This window comes from Condylura cristata, unplaced genomic scaffold, assembly GCF_000260355.1.
Source record: "Condylura cristata isolate star-nosed mole 26May11 unplaced genomic scaffold, ConCri1.0 scaffold00027, whole genome shotgun sequence".
Taxonomy (NCBI): Eukaryota; Metazoa; Chordata; class Mammalia; order Eulipotyphla; family Talpidae; genus Condylura; species Condylura cristata.
In genome coordinates, this window is record NW_004567128.1 from 23,125,566 (window position 1) to 23,138,354 (window position 12,789).

General features: G+C 37.0%; 1 protein-coding gene across 16 annotated transcripts in view; it reads right to left on the minus strand.

Annotated features, from left to right (window-relative positions):
• The window catches only part of CASK (calcium/calmodulin-dependent serine protein kinase (MAGUK family)), a 350,351-nt gene that overhangs the window by 91,834 nt on the left and 245,728 nt on the right, over window positions 1-12,789 (minus strand). For all 16 annotated transcript variants that reach the window (XM_012730315.1, XM_004689959.2, XM_004689958.2 and 13 more), the window contains exon 9: window positions 6,334-6,417. In XM_012730315.1, the coding sequence (XP_012585769.1) occupies window positions 6,334-6,417 (84 nt within the window). The remainder of the gene's footprint in view (window positions 1-6,333; window positions 6,418-12,789) is intronic.

Genomic DNA, 12,789 nt, shown 5'->3' on the forward strand with positions numbered 1-12,789 from the left:
AATAAAATTTTATATGCAAAAATAAGCAGTGGGTTGGCTTTGCTACTCAGGGCATAGTCTGTCAACCCCTGTATTATACTGTTGTTAGTAAGAAGCTTGTGTGTACAGCATACAATCAGATCTTATACCAGTAGGTTTTTTCATTTCCTAGTTTAGTAATGCTTGAAACAAATGTTTTCTATCTACTTTAATTTAGAGGATATACATTAGTATGTTTTGAGAGTGAAGCAATTTTGAGTAAAGAAGACTTATTTACAGTTTAAGATAACTAGTACTAAATAAGCAATTTGCTACGAAGCAAATTAACTTGGAAAGGAGAAGGTAGCAAAATAAAAAGAAAAGCGTACGTAATTATTTCTCAACTCAGTCATAATTTTTTTTAAAGATTTATTTATTTATGAATACAGGAATTGGGGTACAGGCCAGAGGTGCCAGATGTTGAGACGGTTCACCAGAGACAGAATGTAGGACAGAACAGGCAGATTGACGATATACACTGCTGATGGGGGGCAGCTGGCAAGGCAGGAGAGGTCTGCTGTGCCATGTGGGTCAGCTCCCAAGCAGGGGATCGAACTCGTGCTGCAGTGGCTGCGAATAGCTTCACAGTGCTGTGCTTTAACCACTAGGGAGGGCCCCCAATCATAATTATAGTTAACATGTCCATTACCAAAATGGAATGCTCCCAGTGAAATGATTCTGTTTGTCATTTAAGGAAGTGGAAAACAAGAAAATTGTTAGCTCAGACTTCTGCTAAGTTAAACGAGTGAATTGCTTAAGGCGGCAACAAGCTATTAAGGAACAGAAGACAGGAACATGGATATACTGCTGACTTGAAGACAATAGTATAAAGCCAATATTCCCTTTCTGGTCCCCTAACTGAGATGGAATCAAGTACCATGAAATTCAATAGATGCAAGGGTAGGTGAGTACATTTTACAAAGTCTAATTACAAAATACACAGGTTTGTAGCATAATTAGTTTTATACCAAAGTGGCTCAGTGACCAAATTTATTGTAATATACTGAGGAGGAACAACCCATCACAGAGACATACAAATATAAGCATGACAAGAATTTGAGAGGGGATCATCTTATTTGGATTTAAACATTGTGGAGAACTTGTAAAGACTGAGGAATTCTAAGGCAGAAATATGAAAATATTTGTGTTGATTACATTTAACAATTATAACCTAAGGCAACAGAAGTGAGATCACTGATTTAATCAGAACTTCTGATATCTTTCTGTATATTCACAACTTATTCAGTTATTCTATGTATATCAGACTCAAACATAACCTAAACATAGTTCTAAACCTGGAATTTCATAACATTGTCAGGATACATGATTAAAGGAGGCTATGTGACGTTTCTAAGGGAAATTAAAAACAAGACTTATAAGTATATTAAATATGACTATACTCAAGACAGGTACGTGGAATAGATATCTTAGGAAACCAGCATTTTATAATATGGTCTTTTAACATACATAATAAGTTTCAAAAGTTTGATTGCCTAACTTAGAAATAAATTCTACAGTTCAGAATCACATTATTAGAAATTCTTAATAAAATCAATATAAAAAGACCAAAATTACTTCAATTATTATTTATGTATTTATTCCAGAATAATCATTTTCAGTTTTTAGAATCAAAGGTGCCTCTGGGACACGGGATTCACAGCTCTGAGCAGCTGATGGCCATAGCTGCTGTGTTAAATGCAGACCCGCACTACAGCAGTGGGACTGAATGTAAATGGTGGATTTCATTAGGGGCACAAAGTTCTTCGATAAATCTTCAGTTAGTTTTACTGAATTAAAAGTAAGGGGAAGACTGCCAAAACCCAGCTATTGTAGCTTCTTGGGTGACCTCTCCAAAGGTGCTGCTCGGTGGTACTAAGACTCTACATAGCCATGTTGTACAATAGAACTTTCTGCAATGATGGGAATGTTCTCTGCCCTATACTGCCAATGCAATAGCCATCAGTCACATGTGGTATAAAGTGTCTGAAATATGGCTAGTGTAACTGAGATATCAAAGTAAATTTTTAATATTAAATAACTAAAATGAAAATTTAGTCACATATAGTTAGTGGTTACCACACTGGATAGTACACCTCTATAAGGCACTGGAAAGCAGCATTCCTAAACTTCTCCTTGTTCTGCAAAGCTCAGGAATCTAAGAGGACCTATAGATAAGTCCGAGAAGCATGCATGCTATACTGCAATTTGCAAAGTCAGTAAAGGAAAATTGCAGAGAGTTATCAGAAACTGAACTCACTTTCTGTATGTACAAGGAATAAAGGAATCACAAGAATTCAACTAATTTCCTGAACTCATTGCAATAAACGTACCTAATACCCAAATACTTAACATTGTTTCTATTTAGATAAATTCCCTCAGCATACTTCACTGTGGGAAATATGCATTCATGAGGTAGAAATAATGCATGAAGCAAAGTCGACTTCTTGAGCTGATCCCCTCCTCAGCACCAACACCCTCCTAGCTTTCCTAGTTCCTTTCACACCCATCCCCGACTCAATACTCCTTCATGGTTAGAGTACAGGTGTGCTCCCGTTTTTTGCTTTTTACTGGAAGTCACAATGCATTACAACACTACATAAATTTCAGGTGGGCATCACTGAGAATCACCATGTATATAAACCACATTAATTTCAACAGTAGACATCCAATTTTATCTTTACGACTGCCTCCCTAAAAGATACATGCCTGGGCTCTCCCTGGAGACACAATGGGGGTTAAAGCACAGCACAGTGAAGCTATCCACAGCCACTGCGGCATGAGTTTGAACAGCAACCTGAGTTCGAGCAACAACCAGGGAGCTGACCCACATGGCACAGCAGACCTCCCTTGTCCTGCCCGCTGCTCTCCTCAGCAGTGTATTTCAGTAAATCAGCCGGTTCTGCTCCCCATTCTGTGGTGAATCCTCTCACCCCCCACAACTTTGGCCTACACTCCAGTTCTTGTATGTGTAAGTAAATAAATCTTAAAAAAAAAAAAAAAAAAAAAACAAGAGACACATACCCATACAACATAGATTTTTCCAGAGAGCTAGATCATAGACGGTTCCATGAATGCTAATATTCAATTTCAGAGAATGTGATACTCACCTCTAGCCCCATGTTCAGGGCTATGCAGTTTCATAAAGCATTGTTTGTAGGGGATTTAGCCTAGTATGAAATGTGTAGTAATCAATATGGGGACAATAATGTTACCAAAAGTGAGTGATAGTCTTGAAATTTCAGCCAAGTAAAGGAATAGTTTTATATCCTGCCAAAAAAGGTGACACAAAACTTTCAGATGAAAAAAAGACCAACTAAGAAAATGATAAACTCACTAGCGAAAATACATGAAAATCTATCCAAACAGGTATAATAAGCCTTTTGGAGGGCAAAATATTTATAGAGATCAAAATCTTAAATGCATGTATATGCTTCAATGCCAATATTTCCAGTAGCAGAGAACTTACCCTAGGAATATAATCGGAAGTATACAAAGACCTATTGGTGAAAATAGCTAAAGCAATGATATTTATGGCCAAGGAAAACAGGAAGCAGTCTTCAGGTCTAACAGCTTTGGTTAAAGTATGGTATATATATATATGAATATATTTTGTAGAACCATTACAGTTTATACTTTAGAGTAATTACTCCCAATAAGGCACACACACTGGAACCGCCCACGGGGTTTTTTCAAATTACACATACCCCTCCAACCTTCTGCATGCTTGGAGCAGAGGGAGGGAGAAGATAGGCTCTTTGGTGAACTGAGTGGTGCAATGAGTAGCTGGTACTGAGGGGATCATGCCATACTCTAGTGTGCTGCAGTGGAAACTGATATTTAAGAAGAATATTTTGTCATGGTATTTTTTTTTGTCATGGTATTTTTTTAAAAGTAGATTATGTGAAGTTCATGAAACATAAATTAACAGTTTTTAAGTGTGCAATTCAATGCATTCGCAATACCACACAGCTATCTTCTGTCTCACTTGAAAACATATTTGTCACCATCAATCCCCCTGCCCTGTGCTTACATATTCCCTCTGTATAGGTGAGGAAATTAAGCTCCAGAGAGTTCAACTTTATTCAGCAAGTAAGTGTCACCCAAGGCAATGCAGCTCCAGAGCCCACTTTTCCCATAAAGCTGTACCACTCTTTTTGCCACTGATAATACAAATTTCCCATCTCAGACTGACAAAAATTTTCTACTGCTTTCTCTGAACATCTCTTTTAATAACTTCTAAGAGAGTCATAAAAATTAGATTGCTGCCCACCATTTGACTGATTTATAAACAATTCCTGGGTAGAAGGATAGGGAACTAGTGGTTCATTTGTAAAAACAGTTGTAAAGTCAGGGAGGTAGCAATCTGTTCTAGAAGCTCTCAGAAGGGGCATAATTGGTTCCTATAAGAGGGTAGTGGCAGCGTCCTTTAACCAGAGTGCGTGAATCACACTAAGGAGTACAGCCTGATCAGAAGTTAAAACAAATCAATAATAACTTTGCTGATGTTCCTAATTCTAGGTTGTCTGGTGTGTCTTGAAACTTTAAATAGCCCAGCAAAAGGATGTGGTAAATTCACATGATCCATTTCTGCTGTGCCAGCTTGGAATTGTCCAAATGAGGCTGAATCATTACTTTGGCCATTATAATTCAAGTATTTTGTGGCATTTTGAGAAGTAAAGCATGTGTTCCTTGTTATGGGGCAAATTTAAGCACATTGGTAAAAGACCTTTACTCAGGCTATGAAAAGTTCAACTCCAGCGAACGTGATGTCAAATCGGCCAAAGAAGTATGAGAGTAAAAACATTAGGGAAGTACTGAGAAAGAAGCATTGGTAATCATTTCCTTATGGGGTAAACTAATATCCAAAACAACTAACCAAATTTCACTTTGAATAAGATCTTTTTTTTGAGTTCAGTTCAAAATAAAGAAATAAAAGTCTTGGGAAATTTGGGTGGGGGGAGCATCAATCTCAGTAATGGCATGCCATTATTAATATTTTGCCAAAGAATTTTAAAGCAAATGGAGAAGAACCAGTTTGAACTCTGGACCACAAAAATAACTGGGAAAAAGGCTTAACTGCTAATAATCACCAACAATGACATGCTAAAATTGCTCTCTGGTAGCACTGTCAAATAGAACATTTTTGCAATGACGGACATGTCCTACGTATAGTTGTACTCTCTAATATGGTACTTGCTAGTTATATAGGGCTATTTAGCACTTGAAATGTCCTAGCAAAGCCAGGCACTGATTTGATTTAATTTTAATTCATTTACATTTAAATAGCTACAGGTGGCGAGCAGGTACCATGTTGGACAGTTCAGTTCTATAAGATAATATTGTGTATAGGCTTCCCTCAAAAGTAATATAAATGTTCTTATAAATCTAGGGTTGCATATAATCATTCACATATTTCAGGCATTGAATAATAATGAATTAATAAGATTATTACAACTTATAATATATCTGAAAATAGTTCCCAATAAAAGTGTTACAGCTATTAGTCGTCATACGACTGAAGACTACTACCCAATCAACCACTTAGAGGACAGAGTTTGTCTTTATCTTTTACAGTAGTCAACAACAAATTAAACATGCTAACTTTAAGTCCATAATACAACAAAGTTTCTCTGTTGGGAAGAGGATAACTGCTGTACCATAAGTTTTTGCAAAGAAGACTCCATTTTTTTAATGTTCGTTTTTTTTTTCTTTTCAAATGTTTTAAAGTCAAATGGGGTCCTCTTATGGAGTAATTCCATTTTGTTTTTTGGGGAAGGTGCGGTGAGGTAAGGGGAATGACTGAAAATGGTGAAAAAAAGAAAAGGTACTGAGGAAGTATAAGGAAAAGGTGAGAAAAATAATCTGAATATATTTTCTAGTAGACTTAAGGAATGAAGATTTCATTTATTGCTTTCCAACAATGGGTTAAATTCTAGCTCCAGTTCTACTATGGTGTTATTTCCACTGAATTAAACTTTTACCTTCTGTCATTTAAATTAAACATTTAAATTTTAGGAAATATGGCCTAGATTCACATTTAACAACAATGGATAGTAATAGAAAATTATTTTTTTTTATCAGTTTTAAAGATAACACAAATCTAAAATATGAATAATCTTTCATTTATTACCATGTGCTGTTTATATTCATTCTTAGCTATTGTCTTAATTTAAAAATCTTATTGCAATGGCGACATTTTTGAAAGTGAGATTTTAGACATAAGAAAAACAATAGCCAATACGAGGATATACTTACAGGCAGCAAAACATTATTATCAGTTTTATCTCTTTATTTTTTTGCTGGTCTTTAACTTACCTTTAGTTTCCTCCTTGCATTAAACTTCCTCAGTTGTTCTACTGTTTCTGGCAGATGAATCTTGTAGGCATAACGATCTCGTTCCTATAAAAGAAGAAATACAATGGACACATATAACCATTTTAATGGTGAAAAAGGCCAGAGAAGAAGAAGTAAAGATAGAAGAAGCAAATAAATAGAAAGATTTCATGCTGATGGGTACATAAGAATATTGTCAGCATGGCCATTTTACTCAAAACACTATATAGATTTAATGTAATCCTTATCAAATTTCCTATGGCATTGTTCAAGGAAATAGAACAAACATTACTGAAATTTGTTTGGAGCCACAAAAGACCCCAAGTAAACAAAGCAATCCTGAAAAAAGAATAATGGAGGTATTACATTCTCCAACTTCAAATTATACCACAAATCTACAGTAGTAAAAGCAGCATGGTATTGAACAAAAACAGACATACACACAAATGCAATGGAACTGAAAGGCCACAAATAAACCCACACTTAATGGTTAATTTATCACAAAAGAACCAAGTGTATATAATGGAGAAAGGCAAGTCTCCAATGGTGTTGGAAAAACTGGACAGCCAAATTAAAAAATGAAACTAAACTACTACCCCAACCATTCACAAAGTTAATTCAAAATGAATTAAAGACTTGGATGCAAGACTTTGAAACCCTAATACATGCAGAGGAAAAACACAGGGAACATACTCCATTACACTGGTCTCAGTGATGTCTTTGGGGACAAATACTAAGGGAATCAAAAGCAGAAATAAAGAAATAAACAGATTCTGTGGTGAGTACATAGCCTGGTTCAGCCTTACAGAAAACAGTATAGAGGTTTCTCAAAATATTAAAAATAGACTTATGATCTATGGTCCAGCAAGTCAGCAAGCAAGTAATGATCCAAAGAAGATGAAAACACTAATTAAAAAAGCTAATTACACTCCTATGTTCATTGCAGCAGTATTTACAATAGCCAAGGCATGGAAACAGTCTAAGAGTCCATCAAGGGATGACCAGATAAATAAATGTGCTAGATACACACAATGGAATACTACTCATCTAAAAGAGATGAAATCTTGCTATGTATGACAATATGGTTGGAACTTGAAGGGATAATGCCTAAGAAGACATTATTTAGAAGGAGAAAAACAAATACTGTACTATTCACTCACATACAGATAAAACCAAACCCAAACAGACCCTTGGATTCTGGCTACAGAATTTAGGTTACTAGATACTGGAGGGGGCGTGGGGGACAAGTGGTGGATACCTAGAGTGAAGGGGCCCAATGCAGTGCATGTGGTGTGGTGACAGACTTTTGAAGAAGTGTGAACACATACTCCTAAAATATATACAATGGCTTTTATAAACCAATGTTACTTCAATAAATATTCTTTAATTGAAGAAGCTTAATCAAAGCAAAGTCCAAATTCTTAAATGTGAAACTTCTACTGAATTGTAGGAGAATGGAGGTTTTATTCAATGATACTAGTAATGATAGCTTTGAAGGTTAAAAATGCCAGTAACGTAATATTCTAATTTTCGAACTAAAAAAGGTCTGAAATAATGTAATTTTCAGACATATGACTCTGCTGCCAAAATAATTAATCATAGCCATTATGAGGTATGAAGTTACTTTTGACATGACCTTGTCAGGTAAAAAGAGCATTTGAACAATTAACTCCACAATTCAGTTGTGAGGAATAAATGAACTTAAAAAATGAATTAACTTGAACTAGAAGAAACTTTTCAAGGTCATCTAATTTGACCATTGTCTCTTCAATTATTTTCTTAAAGATTTATTTATTTATAGAGCTGAAGTACAGGCCAGAGGTGCAGGGGCAGTGAGAGCATTCACCAGAGACAAGAGTGGGGAGCAGAACAAGCTGACTGACAAAGTTTACTGCTGAGGGGAGCAGCGGGCGGGTCAGGAGAGGTCTGCCACGCCATGTGGTCACCTCCAGGGCAGGTGGGAATCGAACTCATGCTGAAGTGGCTTTAGCTTCTCAGTGCTGTGCTTTAACCCACTGTACCAGGGAGGCCCTGTCTCTTCAATTTTTGATGATTTTGTTTGCTCTTGTAGAATGGGGGTTTATTCTTTTATAGCAGCCCATTACAATTTTAAGTGTGAAAAAGTTCTAGTATGGGCCCACATCTGGCTTGTTTGGGCGAGCTCTGTCATATGGGCCATCTCCGAGAAAATGTACCACTTCTTCCTTATAATAACCCTTAACTAGTTAAGAGGAGGATTATGCTTTCACTAAATTTATTCTTCTTTATGATGTCTTTTTTAAAAGATTTTTTTATTTATTTATAGATACAGAACTAGGGTATGGGTAAGATGTACAGGGGGTATGGAGTGAGAGGATTCACCAGACACAGAGTGGGGAGCAGAATAGGCCGACTGACTGAAATACACTGCTGAGGGGAGCAGTGGGTAGGTCAGAAGAGGTCTGCTGTGCCATGTGGGTCACCCCCCTGGCTGGGGACTGAATTCATGCTGCAGTGGCTGTGGTAGCTTCATGGGGATGTGCTTCAACCAGTTGTGCCATCAGGGAGGGCCCTTACGATGTCTTATTGGAATAAATTTCTAGGTCCAAGATGGCGTTGTTCCTGTCTGGGATACCAAGTCAGTAAACTGAATTTTCATGTTCCTATAAATGCTCTCCTTGACCAGAAATGCATTATGCCCTGTCAGTTAATCCCCAAACCAACTCTGGACTTTATGCTTATTTCCTTGATCTTTCTAGACAAGGTCGGATACACACTCCCAGCGAATCATGTCCTGTTTCAGAGTTGCCTCTTCTAATGCTCTTTAAAACATATTCTTGTTCAAAATCCCTCAGGAAGAGTACTCCCTGTTTGTGAGGCATATTCCCTGAATCCATGGGCTGCTTCCTCTTGAATAAAGGACAGCAAACTTGTTAGCAAATTATTTTTGTTTTGTCATTTGACAGTTTCTGGTTGCCTCAACACTCCTCATATATATTTCAAACCTCTCATAATCCTTATCCCTTTATTTGATTCTACTCTCTAGAAAGGGCCCTGGGCTTTTATTTTGAATGGGCGAGTGAGCCATTACAGGAATTTGAAGTGGAGAGACATTACCTGGAACTTTAATTATTTTTTAAAGATTTATTTTTATTTATATATGCATACAAGAACGGGGGTGTAGGTTAGAGGTACGGGGGTGAGAGGATTCACCAGAGACAGAGTGAGAAACAGAATAGTGACTGGAATGCACTGCTGAGGGGAGCAGCAGGGAGACAGGAGAGGTCTGCTGAGCCATGTGGGTCAGCTCCCTGGCTGGGGATCCAACTCGTGCTGCAGTGGCTGATGATAGCTTTGATAGTGCTGAAATTTTAACCCCTGAACCACTAGGGAGGCCCATGACCTAAGAACTTTAAAGGAACATTTTGGTTGTGCTGAGACTAGATTGAAAGGGGGATGTGAGTCATAAAAAAAAAAAAAAAAAAAAGCAGGGACACCAGTTAGGAGGCTGTTGGAATAAATCAGGGATGGATGAAACCAAATGGCAACAATAACAATGATGATAGGGTGATACAATCTGAATACATTTTACTCTGTTTTGCCAAAGAGTTTTACTGAGGTCTGTAATTAGCATATGATAAACTGCACATATATACAATGTGCAATTTGATAAATTTTAATATACGTATACAACCATAAAACTATCACCATGCTCAAGGTAACAAACATATCCAGTACTCTCAAATGTTTCCTCATACACTTCCATCCCCAGGCAACCACTGATCTACTCTCTGTCACAATAAATTAATTTACATTTTTTGGAATTCTATATAAATGGAAACATAGTATTACTCATTGTTGCCCAGCTTCTTCCACTAAACATAAAGACTTTGAACTTAATCGATATTGTTGCATGTATCAGTAGTCTATTCCTTTTTATGCTGATTGGTATTCTATTATGTGGATAATCTGTTTATTTACATATTGATGGGCCCTGCGGAAGTTCTCAAAACTGTTTATACAATTTTACATTCCCATGATGGTATGAGAGTTCCAGTTGTTCTACACACTCAACATTTGGTCTGGTTAATCTTTTTGACATTAGTCATTTGATACAAATATGACTGTATACCTCATTGTGGCATTAATTTGTATTTCCCCAATGACTAATGATGTCGAGCACCTTTGTATGTGTTCACTTGTGTATTCATTTGCCATCTGTATATCTTCTTTGTTGAAGTGTTTGTTCAAATCTTTTCCCATGTTGAACTGGGTTATGTGCCTTTTTAATTAACTTTGAGAATTTTTTTTACATATTCTGGATATGAGACCTTTATCTGATACATAGTTTGCCAATAATTTTTCCCAGTTAGTGGCTTGTTTTTTCATTCTTGTAATAGTGTCTTTCAAGAACAAAGTTTTAAATTTTAAATATACTTTGAAGATAGAACAGAATTTTGTGTGTTTGCATGCTGGGTAAGAGAGAGAAGAGTCAAGGATGATTCCAAGGTTTTCAGTATGAGCAAGTGAAAGTGTGACACAAATTGAGATGTGGAAGACCACAGATGGAAAAGTTTTGGTTGGGGGTGAAAAGGGATCAGTAATTTACTTTAGGTCACATTATGCTTGAAATTAATTATCCAAGTGGAGAGCAGACATCAGCTTGGAGTTCAGGAGTCTGTACTGAAAATAGATTTAGATGGTGCTGAATTAGGGACTTTCAGAGGTGTTCTCCCAATTAGTCTTTAAAGCTACTATATAAGATAGTAGAGGTAATGCTACCCATTAGTTTTTGTAACAGTGTCCTGACTTGGGGCCTCCCTGGTTGCTCAGGGGGGTAAGTCTCATGTCTGGGAGTTCAATTCCCAGCCACAGAGCTGACCCACATGGCGCAGCAGATCTCCCCTGTCTCAGCTGCTGCTCCCCTCAGCAGTGTATTTCAGTAGATCTGCCTGTTCTGATCCCCACTCTGTCTCTGGTGAGTCCGCTCTCTGCCCCCGTACCGCCGACCTGCACTGAAGTTCTTCTATGCAAAGAAAGAAAAAAAACAGTGTTGCGGCTCAAACTGGACATAATTGTCATAGTGAGCATTTATTGAGCATTTGTTATATGACAGGCACAGTGCTACTTCTTTATTATTATCTTGCTTTGTTATTTTGCAACTAAAATTTCTGTTTGCATGTGAGTCACTTCTAAAATCAGTATTTTGATATTATAAACATACAATATTTATTTTTGAATTTAAATGTAGGATTTTACCGTTCGTCCCATCAAAATTACATCACAGTGAAATTTTTCATCAGTGAAAATTCCTAAGGAATGAATACAAACACCTTAGAACACTTCCTATATTAATGACTAAACATAACAAGAGTTGCACAGGAGAGCACAGTTAAGTTTTCTCAAGCACACATTGAACCTTGATGTCAAAATGACTCCACTGCTCAGCTCTGCAATTTCTATATGCTAAACATCTTGGAAATGATTTCATTATCTTTAGGAACTCTAACCTACTTTTCTTGCACTGAGTCAAAACAGATTTAATGATACCGAAGACAGAATTTACAAAATAATTAAAGATCAGAGCAAAGGACAAAATGACCATTTCAAAACAAAGCAATGGACTCTTAGTGGATTGTTGTTAATGTTAGATTAAAATTTCTAACTGTTTTGTTTGGTGATGTAATTAACATATATTAAAAGCAAACATTGGCCCTCCCTGGTGGCGCAGCTGGTTAAAGCACAGCCCTGGGAATCTAAAGCCGCTTCCGCATGAGTTCGATTCCCGCCTGCCCCGGAGGAGGTGACCACAGGTGCGGCAGACCTCTCCTGACCCGCCCGCTGCTCCCTTCAGCAGTGTACTTCGTTGATCTGTCTGTTCTGCTCCCCACTCTGTCTCTGGTGAAGCCTCTCACCGCCCTGAGCCTCTGGCCTGTACCCCAGTTCTGTATGCACAAATAAATCTTGAAAAAAAAAAAGCAAACATCAAATTGATTTTTCATTAGTTTTTGAATAAAAATGATGTTAGAATAAAGGGGAAAAACTACATAGGGAAGGTTTTTAAAAACAAGAAGAAAAGCTAAACAGAAAGGAAATGCATGACACCACAAGAAGACAGTGACTTTGGTGTCAGAAAAACTTTTGTTCTAATCCTGGGTCTTTTCAGTACTGGCTGTATGACCTTACATCTTCAGCCTCAGTTTCTTTTTAAAGACTAATCTTACAGGATTGTTATGAATATTGAATGAGATGCTGTACAAGTACATAAATGAGTCCCCTGACTTTTAATAATCACATATTATTCAAGGTGTGGAAATATCTGTCAAAATAACTTAGGAAGTTTTATAGATGCATATGTGTGTGTGTGTATGTGTAAACAAATAGATTACACTAAATAAGTCTGGTTATTTTCTAATGAAAGCATGTCCCTAACACGAAAGAAAAATGTAAAAATAAAAC